A 21,886-nucleotide genomic window follows, 5' to 3' on the forward strand; every position below is an offset into this window, starting at 1 on the left:
ATAGGGTGATGACGAATTAGCCATAGATGTGATGGACAGGCTGAGCCCATCCATCCTTGAGAGCTTCATCCATCTCACTGGGGCCGATCAGGTAACTTTAATGATTTTGTGCTCTTCAGTCGTGTTTTGGAACTTAAGACATACATACATACATGAGTTTCTTTTACAAATGTCATGCATTAGAAAGTATTTTTGAAAATGGTAAAGTGCTTTAAAAACAAAAAATACTTTAAAAAAAGTGGCATACACACACACAAAGTGGCACTAGTTTAGGCTATGGTCAGTACTCTTCCCACAGAAATAAAGATATTTTATCTTTGTAAAATTCCAACCATTCCAATCTAAAAAGTTTCTCTTAAACCTGAAGTTGCTATCGACTACTGTTTGCTATTTATTACGGTATATAATATTCTTGACCTCTATATGCTGGTTAAAAGGCTATGGAGAAAATTTTTGTTGAAATTCGAAGCAAAAAATTGTGCTCTGCACCTTCAGTAAGTGTATTTGTTTGCTTTGCCATGTAAATTTAAATGCATAGAGTAAATATATAGTATTTTATGCCTGAGTCATACGTAATTTGACTCATTAAAATGAAGAAAAACACTTTGTCAACACATACATAAGAAAGCTGATGCCAGCTTTCTTAATTTGGCTTGGGGGAAGAAAAGGTCATATATCAAGATTTCAAAACTGATGTAAGAATAACCATCACACTTTACTACTTGAAATTATTTTCTTCCCGTTTTGGAATACCTGGACAAGAGGTTTCTGTGCTTTCCACGTAACACATGGCTCTCATACCTCACGAGTTATATGTAACCAAGAGAGATATTAATAAAATTTTATAAACCTAAGAGATGGTTATAAACCTGTGCAATTTAAAGCATTCTGTTTTAGATTATTAACCATGAATTGAGAAATAGATGGCTCTCTCTAGTGCCAAAAGCAGTGCCTGACTCGGAGCGGGTACTTTATAAATATCTGTTGAATGATCGAGTGAATTGGGCCTCTGTTCAGTTTAAGACTCCGGTTTTTGTTGTTGTTTTGTTGTCATTGTTGTTGTTTGAATCATAAATAATTTGTTCTGAAGGTAAGTCTTTATCTCTTTCAGTCTAATATTCAGTCTTTGAATATTATTGAGCAAATATTTGAGAATATGTACCTCTGGAGAGGAGCCCATTTCCCCATCTGTTCCACTTATGCATATATAGGGCACATCAGCATGAAAGTTAATGGTTCATTTTTGAGTTCTCTAGCAGCTTCAGTATGCCCGTGAAAGTTGCATATTCATACATGAATTACATAAGTAGTGGTTCTTAAACTTTTTGGTTTATGGATCTTTTTTGAGACTAACACAAACTATGGAATCTCTCTCCAGAAAATTGCATGTACACATGTGCACAAAACAGCTTATATGCAGTTTCAGGAATTCTCTGCTCATATTACCCCTGTTTAAGAACCTCTGTTCTAGAAACTAGCAATAGGCCACTTATAGTTAAAAGCAATTTATATGGCAAAACTTTGAAAGTTGTTGAAATATGCAATAATCAATTGGTTGTTTTTTTTTTTCTCTTCATAGACTACTTTGCTGTATTGCCCTAGCTCAATAGATTTACAGACATTAGCAGAATGGAACTCTTCTCCTATTAGCCACCAGTTTGATGTGATTAGTCCATCGCACATATGGATATTTGCACATGTGACCCAAGGCCAAGATCCATGGATTATAAGTCTCTCCAGTTTTTTAAAGCAAGAAAACCTTCCAAAACACTGCCCTACAGCTGTGAGCTATGCTTGGATGTTTGCATACACAAGACTTCAGTTGTTATCCCCACAAGTTGATATAAAGTAAGTTGTTTTTCTAGTGCAAGTTTTAAAATGTATAGACTGTCAGCCTTCATAAGGTATGCATTTGAAAAGTTCTACAAATTGAGAATCCCATAAATAACATGCCATAACATACTGGTATGTGAAGAAGGGAGATGAAAGTTGTAAAGGACCCAGTCTCATTATCCTTTCATTCTTTTCGTATAATTTGGTCTCACCAAATTGTAATCGTTCATTCACTTAATAACACACTGCTTGGTACGTAGTTTGTGTCTAGTGAATGAAAGAATTAATGAGGAAATCATCCGAAGATGAATATGGATGTGAGTATAGATAAGTTTGTAGATAAAGGGTGAGAAGTAAAGGGAAACCGAGTTCAGTGACCTTACTTTTCCTGACAACGTTGTAAGGAAGGCCGTCCACTGTGAGAGATGCGTGATAATGACATTGGTTGTAGTTCTGAGGATAATGGTAAAGAGTTGGAGTAACTGGTGATGTGCTGGAGAGTTGACCAAGGCTTTATAACTGCAGCTTAGTCTTGCTCTTAAATTTTAAAGAGAATTTGTTTGAGTTTGAGTTCCTGATTTCACCTTATCCAATATGCCATTGATCAGATTGCATGGCATGAGTCCTCCTATCATATAACTTGACCATATAAACCCAACACCTGGATAAACTTAACACCTTCAGCTCATATGAAAGCCTGCACAAACCTGGCTCCTCCAGTCTGTACTTTCTCCCTTACTTTCTATCAATGCTATCCATGTACTCTATGTTGGAACCAAAATAAACCTCTCAGAGTTCACTGAATGTGGTCTGCAGTGTCTATTCCGTGAGCCTGTGTTCACATGAACCGAGAATGCCTTTTGTTTTCTTTATGCTCTGCCCATATCTGACGCATCGCAAAGTCCACCTTATTTTTAAAGCCTTCTCTTATATCTCCAACCCAGAGTAATTATTCCTTCTTTTGCATTTGTGTGTATCTATATATACATATATATATAAACATATATATATATATATATATATATATATATATATATATACGCACATATATTTTTTGTTTTTGTTTTTACTGTTTATATATATATATATATATATATATATATATATATATATACATGTTAATTATATATCTATGTAGATTCTCAGGTATTGTGTATTGGATGCTGGTTTTTTAAAGAAGATTGACACTTGCCACCTTGTGTAACATTTATGAACTTATTTAGTCTCCTTTAATTACCATATTTTAAATTATAAGCCCCTCTCCTACCACCATTCCCTATATCCCCTTTCTGCTCTATTTTTCTTCATAAAACTTAGCGCCATCTGACATTGTTTTATTTCTGTATTATATATCTCCCCTAGCACACATGATGGCAGTGATTTTTTTTTTTTTTAGCAGGTTTCTGTTTTTGGTTTTTTTTACTGCTGTCACAGTGCTCTGAACATTTTTAAAATACTGAGAAACTGTTGACGAATCAGTGAAACGATATGTATTATTTATCAATAGATTATAAATCTATTGAAGGTGAGGACTAAAACTTAGTATTTTTCCTGTCTTTGTTTTGCTTTCAGTCCTTAATCCCAACAAAATTTTTGGTATTTGGAAAGATTTATGGAATTGTTCCAGAATATTTTATTGGTCTAATCTCTCAAAACAGAAATTTGATAGAAGCCTTAAAAATGTAGATACTCTAGGGGAGGGGGAAGGGTAAGCTGGGACAAAGTGAGAGAGTGGCATGGACATATATATACTACCAAATGTAAAACCGATAGCTTGTGGGAAGCAGCCGCATAGCACAGAGAGATCAGCTTGGTGCTTTGTGACCACCTGGAGGGGTGTGATAGGGAGGGTGGGAGGGAGGGAGACGCAAGAGGGAAGAGATATGGGGATATAAGTATATGTATAACTGATTCACTTTGTTATAAAGCAGAAACTAACATACCAGTAAAGCAATTATACTCCAATAAAGATGTTTAAAAAAAAAAATGTAGATATTCTTTGACTCTGCAATTCCATTTTCAGGAATTTACTCAAGAAAATAATAAAACATTTATTATAATTAAGCATATATTCAAATGTATAGTGTTGTGTATAATAGGGAAAAATTACTATTAGCTAAAATATCTGACAGTGAAAGTGTGGCGTATAAATCATGATAATCTCTATGATATAACATATGGTCATCAAAAATGATGTCATGGAAGTATATTAATTTACATAGGAGATGTTTAAATATATATGTTAAGTATAAAAAGCACGTACAAAACAAATGAAACAATATTATTCAGTTTTTATAAATTAAAGAGATGTATTTATGCCTTTATTTTAATGTATATGAATTGAAGATATGTAGAAGACTATACAGTGCTCATTTTGGCATAGGATTAAAGGTGATTTTCATTTTGTTTTCACTTTTTTTTTCCTACATTGAGCATGTATAACAAGTTATAAAATGTGACCTGATAAAATATTAACTGTACTCACAGAAATAATAGATTATGTTAAAATGATCCTATAATGTGTTTTATTTTTTCAGTCTAATATTTTATTCATTATATCTTATTCCACCAAGATTCAGTGGTAGTAATAAAAACTTTATGCTAACCATCTCCCCTAAATTGATAGAAATTTAGCTTTAGTTTTAAAAAAAACTTTCCAAAACATGTATTATTTATGTCTACCTGTTTTTCTTCTTCTTCTTTTTTTCAGTAGCCCCATCAATGCTAAGAAAGTAAATACGACCACAGGCAGTGACTCATACATGGGCCTGTGGAGAAACTACCTGCTCCTTTGCTGCAGCGCGGCGACTTCCACCGCGTCTTCAGCATCTGCGGGTTCCGTGCGGTGCTCTCCTCCTGAGACGCTGGCGTCCACCCCTGATAGTGGCTACAGCATTGATTCTAAAGTAAGTTTTCCGCATCTGCCACTGAATCCAAATGGCAGCATAAAAATAATGTTTTAAAATTTCTTTTTCAGGACAATAAAATAACTTGGTTGAAAAGTGTATTAGTTACTTGGACTAATACTGAAAATAGTTCAAGAAATCCCATTACTATTTTTATGGATTCTTAGTTGGAATCAATAATACATAAAGTTTTTCTTTTAGAATTTCCCTGGATTATGTCGGGGTACAAGTAACTTGATAAGAATAGTGACATAGTCTTCACGATATGACACAAAATATTATCAGGTAGTTGGAGGAAATTGACAAAACTTAACACCTGGGTGTCTAACTTTAACACTGATGACTCTTTTAGAAGTAATTTTTTTACTCATTTTTACAGATCGAAAGAAATAGGCTGATGGAGTCAGCCTATTATATGATGACGAGTGTCTGTAAGGTATTAAGAGACCTGCAAATCCCACTTCCATTAATGAACTTGTAGTGAGCCATTGGATAAATCATTTAACTTTTTTAGATTATGTATATACCACAAGTGAATTTTGAAATGACATTCATTCTAAAATGTCACCTATCCATTGTCCTTTGCCAAATACTGTTGAAATGTCAAATTATTTAGTTGGATGTACTATCATTAGTGGCTGCTATAAATATAATATTTTTTTTCCAGATTATTGGCATCCCATCCCCTTCATCTTTGTTTAAGCATATAGTTCCAATGATGCGCTCTGAGAGCATGGAAATCACAGAATCCCTTGTTCTAGGTCTTGGCAGGACCAACCCAGGAGCTTTTAGGTAATTATCTTTGCAGGTTTTCTCTATGCCCTAAAATAGCAAATGTGGCTACTTGGAGAGAAGGTGAGGTAGAGTACTTATTATCAGGATAGTTGCATATCAGTCCTGACTTTTACCAGCTAACTAGCCATTTAACATTTAACAGGTCATTTAATTTATCTGAGCCTTTATTTCCTCATTTTGAGTGAGTAAATAACACCATATTTTCTTCAAAGAATGATTATGGAAATCAAATATATATTATACATAAATGCGTTCTAGAAATTATAAAATGCCATGTAAATTTGTAATATTTTCCTACCTGATTTATTTATACAGTGATTCTGTTAGTTTATAATCTTGATCTGTTGCTTAAAACTGTAGTTTTTTTCCCCTTCTTGTTCAAGAGAATGACTATTCTTAAAATAAATATTTATGTACATATTTTATATTATTCTTGGTGTTTTTGATAGTCATAAAGCAAATTCTTCATTTTTTGCCTGAGTTTCTGCTTTGTTATTGCCTGATGGATCCTGACTTTATTCTTTTGAGGTTGTCCTCCATTGATATGGGGTGATGTTTGATGTTTTGTCTCCAAGATAACATATACAACAGAGAATAGGTTAGTAAATTGTAATATGTCTGTAGGTGTGGGATAGCATTCATTATAAATGAAGTGTTGGAAGGTAATTTTATGACAAGTAAACACACGATCGTGCTAATAGAAAAAATGAGATACAAAAATGATCTCAATTTCTTAAAAAACAAATCCCTATAAATAGAAACAATTCTGAGGCAGATACTTTAAATGTCTGCAGCAGTTTCTGTAGATGATGAAATCGTGGATGGATTTTATTTTCTTCTTATTTTTTTGTATTTTCCCAATTTTCTACAATGAGTACATTTGCAATTTAAAATCAGAATATAAGCAAAACAACAAAAAGATTATTTTCATGATGTTCATACCCTTTGACCCATTAATCTCATTTGTAAGGATTAATCCTACAGAGATAATCAGAAATCAAAGATTAATGTACAAAGATGTTCACTGGACAGTATTTATTTAAAAAGTTAGATAAAATTTAATGAAACAGTAATAACTGAATATGGTTAGGAAAATTATCAATACTAGAGCATTATGAATTAATTAATGGCATGTGAAAGTGGTTATGCTAGTGTTAATTAAAGAAAAAGGGATACTATTTTATATATGTTAGAGTTTCAACTATGTAAAATGTATGTGGGTTGAAAATGATTGAATAGATTGTATTTATCTCTACAAATTAGAGTAAGTGGCCTATACCATTTTTTGTGTTTTCCAAGTGTTCTACAGAGAGCATGTTATTTCACAATCAAAACAAAACAAAACAGGGAATTCCCTGGGGGTCCAGTGGTTAGGACTCCGCACTTTCGCTGCTTAGGGCCTGGGTTTGATCCCGGATCGGGGAGCTAAGATCCCACAAGTTGGGCGGTGTGGCCAAAACCAAAACAAAACAAACAAACAAAAAAAACAATAAAAATTGTGTTTAAAACAGTAGGATTAGGGTTAACACTTGTTAGTTTACATCATTATATTAATATTTACATATTTCTACATGTCAGATTATATATTTAGCTATTAATTAAATGAATGTATATCATTTTTCTTCTAGGGAACTAATAGAGGAATTACATCCCATAATTAAAGAAGCACTTGAACGAAGGCCAGAGGTAAGCTGTGTAGTTTTCTAGCATTAAATATTTATTTGGCAAACACTTAAAATTGGCTTCTCTATTCTGTACAATATAACAGAAGTTAGAAGTTCAGAAGTAAATAAGTCTAGTGCAGTTTTCAACATTTTAAAAATGTGTAGAACTCTTCCCCCCCCCCCCCCCCCCACAAGAGGTCTTACTCAGAAACCCATTCTGTAATGCAGATATTTAATTGCTCTACCTGAAGTTAGGATGGTCAGAGTCTGGATTGGAGCCCTCTAACCTTCTCTGTAAACGACCAGATAGTATTTCCATCTTTGCAGGCCATCCTGTCTCTGTTGCAGCTGCTCAGTTTTGCTGCCTAGACAACTAAACAAGTGCGTGTTGCTCTATAGTCCAGTAAAGCTCTGTTTATAGTTACTGGCAGCAGTGGGTCAGATCTGGCCTGAGGGCTGTGTTTTACCAAGCCCAGGTCTAGATCCCCAAATCTACACATCAGGTTCAGAGCACCTTTCAGAAGCCACATGTCTTTTGGGACAGATGATATATAATCCATAATTATAACAATTATTCTGCACTCAAATAAAGTCATAGATAAAGGGTTGTATGAGCTACAGAGAAGAAAGCCTCTGATTCTGCCTGTGGTGTAAGAGAATGCTTTATAGGTGAAGCATGACATTTGAGGTGAATTTTTGAAGCATATTACCCAGTGGACAAGCAAGGGAAGGACATTCTAGGTAGAGGAACAGCATTTGCAAACTTTATTTAAAAATTTTGGACATGGCAAATTTTTCTTTGTAATTATGTTATGGGGAAAGTGACTGAATGTTAGGCTGGAAAGCAAAAAAGGAACTATCTTATGAAAGGCTCCTGGTTTCAGCTTTATCCAGTAGACCAGTGGCAGTGCCCCATATGGCAGTGGAATGTGAGAATTAGCCGGGAGAGCTTGCTAAAAATTATAGATTCCTGGGCCTATTCAATGAGAATCCCTGGAATAGAACTCAGAAATCTATTTTTTTAAGCACCTTAGATGAGTCTGATGTAGAACGTTGAATGAGAGTCACTGCTATTAATGTTGGAGATCCTCTGAGGAATTTTAGCAGGACAGGGAGATGGTGACAATAGCTACTTTTTATAGGGACCTTAAAACAGCGTCTGTAATTCTTCACTCCTTTGTAATTCAGCCCTGTGGAGTAGTGATAGTATCTCCATTTTGTAATTGATTAATTTTTGTTTCAGAATGATTGTGTGGTTACAGTGCAAAAATGATTTATTAGAGCGAAGTGGAATTGGAAATAAAATTAAGTAGCAGTATTTGTACTTAACAAATTTCAGGGCAAAAAGTCATCTTAGCAGGTGAATAGATATGCACAGTGATGTGCCTTGAAGGTGTGATATATTTTGAGAGCATTAGACTCACAATCTTTCTATGGACACAAAATGAAAACAGGTGGACTAAAACTTTGCAAAAATCCTCAAAGACGGTTAAAAACCCATTTCATTCAGTATGAATTGCAGCAAACTTCATAAGAGCTAAAAGAAACAGTAAATTTAATGAATTGGTTACCCACAAATTGGCCTGCTTTTGGAAGGGAGAAAACTGGATTGTGGACATGGAAGTGAATGACTGATTTTTAATTGCTCTGTATTATGAAAATTATATCATAAATGACATAATGAGCTATAGAAGAAAGTGCTATAGGAGATTAATTATATCTTACCATTATATGAGTTTCTGTTAGAAGCAGAATCAAGTTGTTACAGCTATTACCCTAGGCATTAGTACTTTGGCCCTAGTAAGACAAACATTAATTCGTGCCATGATGATCAAAGAAATTTGTTTTTGTTTGTATTTTTGTGTGTCAGAATTAATTGTTAAGTGAAAAACCATGGCATGAGCAAAATCTGTGGGGTTTCTCAGTCCCCTTTGTGATATTTTCCCTGCCCTTCTGTCGTATTATTTGGGAGTATCTTAGGGATTCTTTACCATCCAAAGGGAACAGTTTACTAACTGTTTCAGTTCCTCTAAAGTTGTCAGATTAGCAAATCTGACCTAAAAGTAACTGTAAAGTGTAGAATTTTATTTTCTCCCCTCGTAAGTGTTAATACTGCGTAAAATGTCATTTGATTTTATTTGGCTCGTTAATTTCAAACTATCCACACATACCTTTTTGATGCAATAGCCACCAGAGTGCCCCAAATCTACCTTGCACAAGCAAAATAATGACCCCCCCAAACTCTAAGACATTCACATTATTCTTTCCAAGTTACGCCAGCAAGTTTTCTGTCAACTTCCTTGAAGGATTTTTTAATTAATATCTTTGTTATCTTTGGACTAGAACATGAAACGACGCAGGCGTCGAGATATTTTACGAGTACAACTGGTACGAATATTTGAACTGCTGGCAGATGCCGGTGTCATTAGTCACAGGTCAGTATTGGATTTTGATTTTTAGAACTTTTTTAAAACTAGGGACCGTAATATTTTTCTTTAAGGAAATACAGAAAAGCACCTTTGCAACAACAAAAAATCTGTACCACTATAAACATTATTTACCAAAGATGCATCTGGTACATTAACCCATGGCTAAAAAATGTATTGAAGATCTACCACTGGTACATACTGCTTCAGGCAAAAATTGGGTGTAATGTTCTTATGATTTTAATATTTTGGGGGATCTAGTTATCTAGGCAAGTGAACAGTAGCCTTTTTTTTTTTTCTTTTGGTGTCTGATCTATGTCTTACCTTGTTCTTAAGATCTATTTCTTCTGGAGTTGTAAAAATCATATATTTAAAGGCTAAACATTGTAAGGTTTGCAGATTTATTTCAATCAACTATTAATCTATTGTGCTGAGAAAAATTATGAAATCCAAAACCATAATTCTTGTTTCCACCCTTTACAAATAAAAAAACATAAAACCTGAGCTTATTGTTGACACTAAGACTATCCCCTCGAGGAAAATTCCATCAGCTTTATGTTGAGAAATAACTATTTCCTTAGGAAGGTAATGTTGTTGCATGACCATTGAAGGAGGGAAAAAAAATAAACCTGACCATTTCCAAAAAAGATAACTGAAAAAAGATCCTGAAGAAAAAAATAGTAATAATCAAACAAGTGTTGTATTTATTGTTACTTTACCATTTGTCCTGATCATTTTTTCTCAGTGTGCCTAACACTTTTCATATTTAGCATCGAGTGCTTTTGACAAGTGCTTTCAAAATATAGCTTTAATCAAAGAGAATTTAAACCATTGATTTACTATTATAGTAAATGAAAAGCAAATGAAAATAAAGAAAAAAGAAACATCACTTTTTTTTTTTTTTGTCCTCCACAAAAATAAAACAGTGGAAGTTTAGCCAAAGTGAATTTGACACTTGCTGAGCTTGATGCAAAAAATTAACCTAATACACATCTGAATCCTTTTTTTCTTGATTGCTTTTAATGTAATGTTAGTAACACAGTTGCATGTTTTGTTTTTGGATTTGTCTTTTTTTTTTCCCCCAAGAGAAATCAATATAAAGTTACCTATTATGGACTATTATGGACTTTTTATTTTCTTGCTTAAGGAAAAAAAGATGAATTCTGAATGGCAAGACAGCAGGGATCTTTAATTTGTTCACCCAATCGATCCTATGTGCCTGATTCATAGTAGGTACTCAGAGTTTATTCTGGGCCAGGTTACAATCTACTAAATTGGTTTCCCAGCCACTAAGAAGTCATGACCCAGAGTTTAAAAAACATTCGTTTAAGGAATAAAGGAAAAAATTTCATAGTGAATACATTCAACATATTTTTATTGTTGCTCCTTTCTCTTATTTTCATGGCTGTAGGATATTTATAAAAAACTATTCGCAGCTATGAAAGGCATATTTAAAGTCATACATTTTAGAGGTATTTTTCAAATATAACAAGGAGAAGTTAACCAAATTACTAAAATGCTCTGAAGTAGCTACTGGTCACGTGCTTAATAACTGATGGACTAAGACTGGAATCCAGGACTTGTGACTCTAATCAAACGATCCCCTTGCAGTCAGTAGGCTTCAGGCCCGGGACCTTGGCCTCAAAGAGAATCTTACTGTAGAGATTCTTGGGGCAACTCCCAAAGTCTAAATAGAAGATTTGAAAACCAGCTCTCTTACTTGAATTCTCTTACATTTTTGTATCCCCGGTAATACCTATGCCAGAATCTTGCTGAGAATAAGTACCTAATGGATATTTGATTGATTATGCTAAAGGCATAATATGAATATGCGGGGCAACTATGCGAACATATAGGATTAGTCTTTCCTCTCTCTACCTTCTAAACTGAACCTCCCTACCCCATGTGTCTCCTTATTTCTTTATTTTGAAAAGCAATATATTTTGATGGAGAGAAAATAACATTTAGCGCTCACAATAGGTGATTGAAATTGGATATGGAAATGAATAATGTAAATTACATTTGCAGTTCCTTGATTATGAAGCACCATGTATTTTTATATTTCAGTAAGGCAAAATCTTGTTCATTCAATTTTTTTTATAAGTTGCACAGTGCTACGACTATGCAAATTTTAATATATATTATTCTGATTTTGATTATTAGGAATTTATTTTGACTTAAATTATAATTTAAAATCACATTTTCTTTACCATGTATTTTCTTTAATATTTTCAGTGCAAGCGGTGGCCTTGATAGTGAAACACATTTCCTCAACAACACTTTATTGGAATATGTAGATTTAACTAGACAACTCCTGGAAGCAGAGAATGAAAAAGACTCTGACACACTGAAGGATATACGATGCCATTTTAGTGCCTTAGTGGCGAATATCATTCAGAATGTTCCAGGTACGATTTTTTAGCTCCTCAAACCATTAATGAATATTAAGGGACCATCGTATTTTTTTCTCCCCCTGAGGTTTTGTAATCTATGTTGACAAGCAACTTGTGAACATATGAAAACTATGTCAGGGTAACACAGATAGCAAGAATTTGTTTTACTTTTGAATTAGTATCAATGACAAGAAATCAAAAAGCAACCCAACATAGGTTTTCAGTGACAGTCAAGACACTAACAAAAATTTGAAGAAATCAGTAGAATAAACTCTTTGGACAAACTTGTTCCAGACACAATGAGCGAAGAGCATAATGCTCCAAGTGGTATTTGAGAATAGAATTAACAAGATACATTTGACTAATGGGAGAAGGGTATAGGCACAAAAGTAGAGTATAATAAGGATACAATGTGACTCATGATTCCTTTAACAGATGTGTGCCTATTATTTAACACATACTATGTGCCAGGTACTGGTTGAGGCAGCAGGAAGATTACTATGTGCAATTGCATTTTAAAAAGTCATAAATACTTTACAAGTGTAAAAATGTGGTTATAGCCTTGGTTATAAAATGTAAATACAAATGTTTCTTTTTCTTTCTAGAAAAGAATTAAAGTTACTTTGTTACCTTAAAAAGTATATGCAAATAGTTGACTTTTAAAGTAAGACAATGGTTGTATTTTATAGGAGGGTCCTGTAAGCACTTCTTTAGATACATTAATTTCAAGTGCAGAAAACCTATTTTGAACTTTAGGGGCAAATGATGCTATATAGAGGAAAAGAGCATTTTTTTCCTCTAAATTTTCTGATCTGAAGCTCACTGATGTAAAGATGTAATTTAGTCCATTACTCAGCACTTGTCTGCAACTTCCACATTGGTTCATTACGGTACTATTGAGTTTCTTCCACAAGAACTGATGCAGAGAACTTGTAGAATAGGTTTTTAAAGTGGAAAGGATCCTTGGAAATCATCTAAACCAGCAGCAAAGGGCAGCAGAATGGGTTTGGGCTCCAGGCCTCACACTTTACTACAAGTAGATCAGCTCCCCTGTTGTCTGTTATGTATATCAAGATTCCATGTAATGATCCTTTTATAGCTGAAAAGAGCTTATATGGTCCAAAGCCCTCTCTTACCAATGAACCAAGATCCAGAGGTATGTTATGTTAATGTTTCGGCAAGGTTACCATGTAGCCAGCAACAGCCCAGGGAGAAGCAGGGTCCCGACTCTCAGCTCTGTGCCAGCCTTCAGGCAGCATTGTGAGTGCCGTGAAATTCTGCATGCCAAGATGCCGTATTTCATATAACGCTGCAATCTCACATAACACTGCACTACATGATGACATACACTGCAACTTTGTTTCTGTTATTTGCATATATATAAATAATTTCTGTTAACTCTGGAGGTTTGCGGTAGGTTAAAATGAAAGCTTTTGCTTTCTTTTTTTATGATATATATTCAATAATGAAGTTGACATGCGTATTAAGGAAAAAAGAAATGGAAATAATTTTTTCTACCTATTTTTTATTTACAGTACACCAGAGAAGAAGTATTTTTCCTCAACAGAGCCTTCGTCACAGTCTGTTTATGCTGTTCAGTCACTGGGCAGGTCCTTTTAGCATCATGTTTACGCCCTTGGACAGATACAGTGATAGAAATATGCAAATTAACAGACATCAGTACTGTGCACTAAAGGTATTTACCTAGAAATCTGATTTCTTTTTTCTTATGTTAAGAGTGGAGTTAAATTTTTTTGTCTCTCAGTGCCTGGTGTTATAAAAAGGATAGGGATTTCTTCAGAGTACCTGAGAGTATTAGAATATACATTTGCCTGCTGTATTCAAACATTTATACTGTAAGTTTATTTAAATGTATAATATACAATGCAAAAAAGTTCCAGAATCTACCAAAATTGGAAGCCATTCTCTTAAAGAACTGAGGATTGTCTCAAAGAAATACCTACTTTTTTTTCCTACTTAAGTACTTTCTCTTGGTCTTTTTTTTTTTCTCTTCTCCTCCAATACTGTTCAAACTCCATGTCTTATCTGGTATCACGATATTTACATACTACTCATAGTAAATTTCTTCATTTCAAAAGTTACTATTTTGCTTTTCTTTATAAAGAAAAAAATTAACGATATTGTGGCTACATAAGCATGAGTAAAATATCCTGCCTCTTCTCATTAAGCAACCAACATTTAACCTCTTAAATGTTTTAAATGTAATTCTAATATTATTGTTTGAAGGCTATGTCTGCTGTACTATGTTGTGGCCCTGTTGCAGATAATGTAGGACTTTCATCAGATGGATATTTGTACAAATGGTTGGATAACATTTTGGACTCTCTGGACACAAAGGTACTTATGACAGTTCCCTTAAAATTCTATAATAAATTGTCATTGCATTGTTTAGAGTTATTGTATGGCCCACTGAACATGTCTTTTTAACATAAGATAGGTTAGAATTACAGGCAAAAAAATATATTATGTAAAATTAAGTAGGATACCATAAACTACGAGATTTGTAATTCTTATTTAGTACTCACTTGAATAATTTTAATTTCCCTTTTATATTATAGGATTAATACAGTAGTGTGTATATATATATATATATATCACAATAGGGTTCTAAGTCAATAAAAGAATATTAATTATGGAATACATTGAGCTCCATGGAAAAATACATTGTTTGCTATGTTTAATTGAATTTTTTTGACCACTCTCCAATTAATCATTCTTTCTTGACCTCCTTACTCTCATTCTGTACACACACAGACTTCACAATTTCAAATAGGACTTAACATTTTTTCCCCTCAGAATAATTTTTCTATTGGGTTATCAAAAACAAGAATAAAGCTTGATAAAAATAACTGGAGAGGTTAATAACTCACTTTCCTGAAAGCACTTAATCACTGTTCATATTCATCAACCACCTCCGGGGCTCTGCTGGAGAAGAGAATTGTACTTCTAAGAGTCTTATATAAAAAGCAGGAGACCAAGCATAATTTTTCCACGTTGGTTTTTCTGCTGGCTGAATAAAATGAGAAAGAGTTGAACAAAAGGAGGCTTGAGTTTCGTGATTCAATACAGTGAATATATGCACTATATTATTTTAATTAAAATGTAGAGGAGTAGACAAATAATATATCCCTTTCTCTGTTCTGGGCAATTTTGTGACCTTTACTTAGGTTCATCAGTTGGGCTGTGAAGCAGTTACGTTACTGCTGGAGCTGAACCCGGATCAGAGCAACCTGATGTACTGGGCGGTGGATCGCTGTTACACTGGTTCCAAGAGAGTGGCAGCTGGCTGCTTTAAAGCCATAGCTAATGTATTCCAGAACAGGTGCTCTAGATACTACTGTCTTTCATATTTTTTTTAGCTTTTCTTAAAAGAGAAAACGTGTCCTTTTGAACTCAGAAATAATAACGAACCCGTATTTTCTTTCCTTAAGTGCTAACAAAATTTAACCAAATACGGATAATGATCCCCATGCATCTGTTGTACCTATTGCCTTAAAAACAAAAACAAAAACAAAAACACCCCAGTCATCTCATAGGCTTAGCAGCTGCATGCCTGTAGCCTTCCCTTTATATCATGTTTATTAACTGGTGTGAAAGCCTCTAAACATTGTTTTACCTAACATGTAAAATTTGTCCCTAGGGATTGTCAGTGTGACACGGTGATGCTTCTCAACCTGATACTGTTTAAAGCCGCTGATTCTTCTCGAAGTATCTATGAAGTTGCTATGCAGCTTTTACAGGTTTGTAAACAAATGTTAATTAAAATATAGTTTTGCTCGGGATTTAATGAAGCATAATAATCTATTCTTGCCTTGAAAGTATGCTAACAGTCAGCTTTATTTTTAATAGTGGGGTATGGTGTTAATTCCTGATTACCATTAGAAATAGAAGAGTAAAATAATATGGGTCATTTAAGTCTATAAATCATGCAAACTACTCAGAAGTGTCCTGTAGGGGATTATGTATGATACCCCTCCCCTTCCCGCAACCCCCCTTCCGCTCACCTGTGTGTGCCTCTGTGTGTGTGTGTGTGTGTGTGTGAGTACTTATGAAAACTGAGTGGTTAAGGCCTATGTGTGCATTTAACTATTTCTGTTCAGCAGATAAGAATAATGCGAGTCAAATTTTTTTTTGAGAATCAAGTGAAAAGTAATTAGCTCTTTTATGATAACCTTTTATAATATTTCTTTATTAGACTGAGGAAAATAACCTAGAAAGTTGACTTATCAAGTGTGGATATATGATTATATCCATTGATAATAGGGTGTGGTTCTTCACTCCTAACCAAGGGTTAAGAATGGGATTCAAGGAGATGCACATTTTTCCAAAGGGTTTGAAGTGGTATTGAGGCTGGTAGGGACCATCTTAGGAATTATACCCTAATGTCTTTAATAATTAAGAAGAAAGTTGAGTAGTGTAGCTCTTTGTATAGTGTAATGTCGAAAGAATTTTTAACTTACATTCCATATTTAATCTGTTATTAAACAAGATAGGTTTGAAGAATTTTTTTTTCAAGTATACATGTTTTTATATAGTCATAGTTTTGAACTGGAAAAGTGGTAATCTTCTTTAAGTAATTGTATATTAATTTGCTGAAGTTATTTTCAAACTATGCTACTGGCATTCAACACAGGGAATGCAAAGCCTTGTAAAGAGTTACAGATCTTTTGCAAACATTTCTTGGAATTAGAAATTAGCACCTGAAAAACTTTACAACATATATAACTATATAACTTTTAAACTGGAATATTTCTTGGGAGAAGATTTTATGTTTTTCATTATAGCTGAAATTTAGAGGACCCATAAAATCTTAAATTAATGGATTACATTCTTGTAGATCCTGGAACCGAAGATGTTTCGCTATGCTCACAAATTGGAGGTTCAGAGAACAGATGGGGTACTCAGCCAGCTGTCTCCTCTGCCGCATCTGTATTCTGTTTCATATTATCAGTTGTCCGAAGAATTAGCAAGGGCATATCCTGAGCTGACTCTCGCCATATTCTCAGGTATGATCATTCAACTGGTTAATAGTTTTTCTTTAGCAACCATTTTGAAAAAAACTACTTTTAGGAAATTTAAATATATGAAATTTGAGGTTGAATCAAAACAAAACACGTCTTTATATAAGAGAATTTTTTTTCTTTAGTATGAACTCTTAACACTGATCTACCATGATACTGAGGTTGCTTATTAAAAATCTCTGCAAGGATTCTAACTTTGGCCTCCATTCTCCACCTTACCCCAGCTTTAAAAAAAAAAAAGGTAGAAGGGGGCTTCACAGGCAATTTAAAAGTATTTCTTTAGTAGACATAGAACTTCCTGAATCTTCTGGTATGCAGTTTATCTTGTGTATTGGTCTGTCTTTAATAATAAAAATGGACAGGGATAGAGATACAAGTTTCTTTCTATAAGTAAAAGCTCTAATTTTAGGGAAAGGTCCTGCACTGCCTTAAGCAAAACTATTGCTAGGAACCCACATTGCTTTCTGGTCCAGTTTCCTTTCCTTGTGGGCCAACAAATATTCTTGCCAGGAGTTTTGAAAACATCAGGTCTATGTGTCAGGCAAGATGTCCTGTATATCTGGGCCTCCCAGGATTTAGATTTAAGATAATTTGGGGGTTCATCCAGCTTAACCTCTGGCCAATGAGCACACTATTGCAGATGCCCCCATAGTGCTTTATCCTTTAACTGAAAAGTTTTAATTATAATATTTACAAAAGACACTCAGCTAGTTTTTCTGTTCTTCATCTGCAACACGATCTTGTTCTAATCCAAATACTAGAAATGCACCAGAATTGGCATGCAGGGAATAACAGGGTTCTTAAGTGGATCCTTTCCTTCATTTGGGCTCAAGGCGTAGAAGCCTTAGCCTTCTTTGCACATCTTTCCACAGTACCTATTTTAGTGGTGGAGATAGTTTGGTTCCCATCCCTAACTGACCTGAGTGGGGAAAAAACAACTTCAGTTCTCCTAACGTTCCGTTTTTAAAGCAGCTCACGTGCTTGGTTTGCACTGATAAATGGCAGCAACCAGCCCCTTCCTTTTTCCCAGCTCCCACAGTCCTGACAGCCCTTTCAAGATGGACATGGTTGGTCATCAACGCAAAGTACTAACCACTGTCAACACTAATTTTGCTGCTGCTGGGCTTCTTCTGGAGGCTCCAGCACAGAAAACAGAGGAGTCCTCTGAGCCTCAGAGGTCATGAAATTGGTCAGGATGGCAGTGGGTGTTGCCATGGCCCCGGCTGCTATATGCACTTACAACCCCCTGGCCAGGATCTCTTCATTCAGCTACTTTCAGAGCTCCAGGTCTAATATTTCTTAGTCATGGCAATAACACTGACCTATTAACAGAAGGGCTTCTTGTAAAAAGTTAGAATTGAGCATAAATATGTGCAAGGCACTGGGCTGAGCAGTTCACTGGTACTGTGTTGAATTTGCACAGTAACCCCATGATGCAACTGTTTTTGTTACCTTCTTACAGAATAATCAGTTGAGCATCAGAAGTTGACAGGTTGGCCCTAGGTCAACCTGTAGGTATGTGGTAGAGCTGGGATTCAAACCCAGGTGTGTGTGATTCCAGAGCCAAGTTCCAAATCACTATGCTTCCGTATTTATTCCTTCTAATGAGTAAATAGGTATAAGACCTAGTGGGCAAAACGGGACTTGAGGAGAAAGAAGGTTTGTACTTAAAGTGATTTATGGAAATTAAATAGCATATAAAAACTCACAGGCTGGGCTTCCCTGGTGGCGCAGTGGTTGGGAGTCCGCCTGCCAGTGCAGGGGACACGGGTTCGAGCCCTGGTCCGGGAGGATCCCACATGCCACGGAGCAGCTGAGCCTGTGCGCCACAACTGCTGAGCCTGCGCTCTAGAGCCCGTGAGCCACAACTACTGAGCCTGCGTGCTGCAACTGCTGAAGCCTGTGTGCCTAGAGCCAGTGCTCCACAACAAGAGAAGCCACTGCAATGAGAGGCCTGTGCACCACAGCGAACAGTAGCCCCTGCTCAACGCAACTGGAGAAACCCTGTGCGCAGCAACGAAGATCCAGTGCAGCCAAAAATAAAAATAAATAAATTTATAAAAAAAAAAAAAAACAACTCACAGGCTTTGGAATCGACCTTGTATTTGAATCCTCTGCCACTTGATCATTGACCTTGGGCAAGTTACTTGGACTGTCTGCCACACAGGTTTGACATGAGCATTAAATGAGATGAATGTAAAAGTAATAAGCACATCATAGGCGTCTCCCCTAGATAAAACCGAAATATGTGAGATTTTTCATGGGTCACTTTAAATTAATCCATGTATAAAGATTGCCTTTTATCTTATAATTACATTTATTTATTTATTTGGTAAAAAGCATACATAGTAAAATTTACCATATTAATCATTTTAACTGTACAGTTCAGTAGTGTTAAATATATTTACATTGTTATGAAACAGATCTCCAGAAATTTTTCATCCTGCAGAACTGAAACTTTATACCTACTAAACAGTAACCATCCTTTTCCTGAACTTCCCCTAGCTCCAGGTAACCACCATTCTGCTTTCTGTTGCTATGAATTTGACTCTGTTAGATACCTCATATAAGTAGAATCACACAGCATTTGTGGCTTTATGACTAGCTTATTTTACTTAGCATCATGTCCTCAACATTTATCCATATTGTAGCAAATAACAGGATTTCTTTCCTTTTTAAAGCTGCAGAGTATTCTATTATATGTATATACCATATTTTGTTTATCCATTTATCAATCAATGGACATTTGGAGTGCTTCCACTTCTTGGCCATTGTAAATAGTGCTGCTATGAACGTGGTTGTGCAAATATCTCTTCAAGACCCTGCTTTCAGTTCTTTTGGATACATACTCAGAAATGGAATTATTAGCTCATATGATAGTTCTGTTTTTAATTTTTTGAGGAGCTCTTATACTGTTTTCATAGCAGTTGCACCATTTTACCATCTCACCAATAGTGTGCAAACATTTATTTTTCTCAACCGCCAGAGATATTTTATAGAAAAGGTAAGTGTGTGATATATGTTAGCTGCTATCTTTTCTTTATGATGTCATCAATGTCAAATTCATTAAAAGGAGAAACAGTGCTCATAATTCTTAAATGTAATGAATAAAATCTGGCTTGCTGTTTTTTAAGAATTAAAAAGTTAAATTTAAAAATTAAATTTAAATTCATTACAAGTCAAAGGAAAACCACAGTTACATCAGTCGTTCCCTCTTTGACTTGTTCTTAATTACAGAGATAAGCCAGAGAATTCAGACAGCTCACCCTGCTGGGAGGCAAGTGATGCTGCACTACCTGTTACCGTGGATGAACAACATCGAGTTGGTGGATTTAAAACCGTTGCCCACAGCAAGGCGGCATGATGAAGATGAAGATGATTCCTTAAAAGACCGAGAACTTATGGTGACGAGCAGGCGCTGGTTACGAGGAGAAGGCTGGGGATCCCCACAAGCCACTGCCATGGTTTTGAATAATCTGATGTACATGACAGCAAAGGTAACATGGTTTTTGTATTTGCAGTTGCTGGACAGAATTACCGAGTCAGGAGTAAACAGGTTAGAAATAGACAAAGAGATTAGATAATCCTGTGGTAACCAAACAAGTATGTGTTACCAATAAGTTCCTTTCTTTAAAAAACTTCTCATTAGATATAAAATATCTTTTTTTTGGTGGGGGCGGGGGAGCTAAAATCATATGTGCTTAATGATACTTGTGTTTAGATTTGTTGAAAGAAATGATTGTTCCTCTAAAGTGTGGAACAGATTAAAGCTGTCTGTAAAAGCGTTATTTTCTAATATTTCATGACATGGCAAGTTAGATATTGAAAAGACAGCTGTTCCTAAAGTGTGTGCTGTGTTTCCTGCCTCTAGTATGGTGATGAACTGGCCTGGTCGGAGGTGGAGAATGTGTGGACCACGCTCGCAGATGGCTGGCCAAAAAACCTGAAAATAATTTTGCACTTTTTGATCAGCATTTGTGGAGTGAATAGTGAACCAAGCCTCTTGCCTTACGTATGTGTTCAAGTTCCTTTCCTTTTTATTTATTTTTTTAATATATATATTTACCCAGTGTCTTGTGATGTCAGAGTCTGGGCAAGCAGTAGACCAGCAGAGGCAAAGCAGGGGCCAAGATGAGGAAAATCAGGAAATAGCACATGGATTTATCCATTGATTCATTTAACAGATATCATCTGGCTTTACTACAGGCTAGGTGTTCTTCTAGGTTCTGATGGATGCTACAGATTTTATTCTTTGAACCTACACCTAATTTATTTAATGAATAAATCTAAGTTAATAAAGTACAGTCATGGTAAGGGCTACAAAGGAAAATTGCAAGAGTCCTGAGAGTGGATAACTTTGGAATCACCACTGTCTGGGAGGATTAGAGATGATACTGGAGAGAAAGTGATATGGAAGTGGAGAGATGTTAGTAGTGTTTCCTATCAGGAGTTGGCGTTGGGATGTTGGAGCAGGATGGGAAGTGAGAGCTCAGTGCCTGTGGAATCGTGCCCTAAGGCTTCTAGAAGCAAGGAAAAGCATGATAAGGGATATACAGTGAAGAATATAAGTCTTTGCCTTCTAGAGGGAAAGCAGTACTTAAATCTGCTCAAGTTAAGAGAACAGCGTGAAACCATCAAACATGAAGGTTAAACTGAATATGCACACATGCACGCAAACACACGTGTGTATATGTAGATATAGCTATCAGTGACATGGTAGCATCTCCTTAAAGTATGTCCACAGAAGACTAGCTCTGCAGAATGTTGCTCTGAAAGTTCTTATGGATCCTACTTTAAACGAACCAGTTAACTTGATTACTGAAAGCA

At 35.3% G+C, this 21,886-nt stretch overlaps 1 protein-coding gene across 11 annotated transcripts in view; it reads left to right on the plus strand.

The window, feature by feature from the left end:
• The window catches only part of FRYL (FRY like transcription coactivator), a 293,684-nt gene that overhangs the window by 211,684 nt on the left and 60,114 nt on the right, over positions 1–21,886 (plus strand). For all 11 annotated transcript variants that reach the window (XM_082390370.1, XM_082390379.1, XM_082390377.1 and 8 more), the window contains 14 exons: positions 5–91; positions 1,580–1,848; positions 4,544–4,739; positions 5,407–5,531; positions 7,163–7,220; positions 9,542–9,633; positions 11,860–12,032; positions 13,553–13,713; positions 14,265–14,375; positions 15,206–15,360; positions 15,679–15,778; positions 16,876–17,044; positions 20,297–20,556; positions 20,931–21,071. In XM_082390370.1, coding sequence (XP_082246496.1) covers positions 5–91; positions 1,580–1,848; positions 4,544–4,739; positions 5,407–5,531; positions 7,163–7,220; positions 9,542–9,633; positions 11,860–12,032; positions 13,553–13,713; positions 14,265–14,375; positions 15,206–15,360; positions 15,679–15,778; positions 16,876–17,044; positions 20,297–20,556; positions 20,931–21,071 — 2,097 coding nt within the window. The remainder of the gene's footprint in view (positions 1–4; positions 92–1,579; positions 1,849–4,543; positions 4,740–5,406; positions 5,532–7,162; positions 7,221–9,541; positions 9,634–11,859; positions 12,033–13,552; positions 13,714–14,264; positions 14,376–15,205; positions 15,361–15,678; positions 15,779–16,875; positions 17,045–20,296; positions 20,557–20,930; positions 21,072–21,886) is intronic.

Source organism: Balaenoptera borealis, assembly GCF_965194805.1.
Source record: "Balaenoptera borealis genome assembly, chromosome: 4".
Taxonomy (NCBI): domain Eukaryota; kingdom Metazoa; phylum Chordata; class Mammalia; order Artiodactyla; family Balaenopteridae; genus Balaenoptera; species Balaenoptera borealis.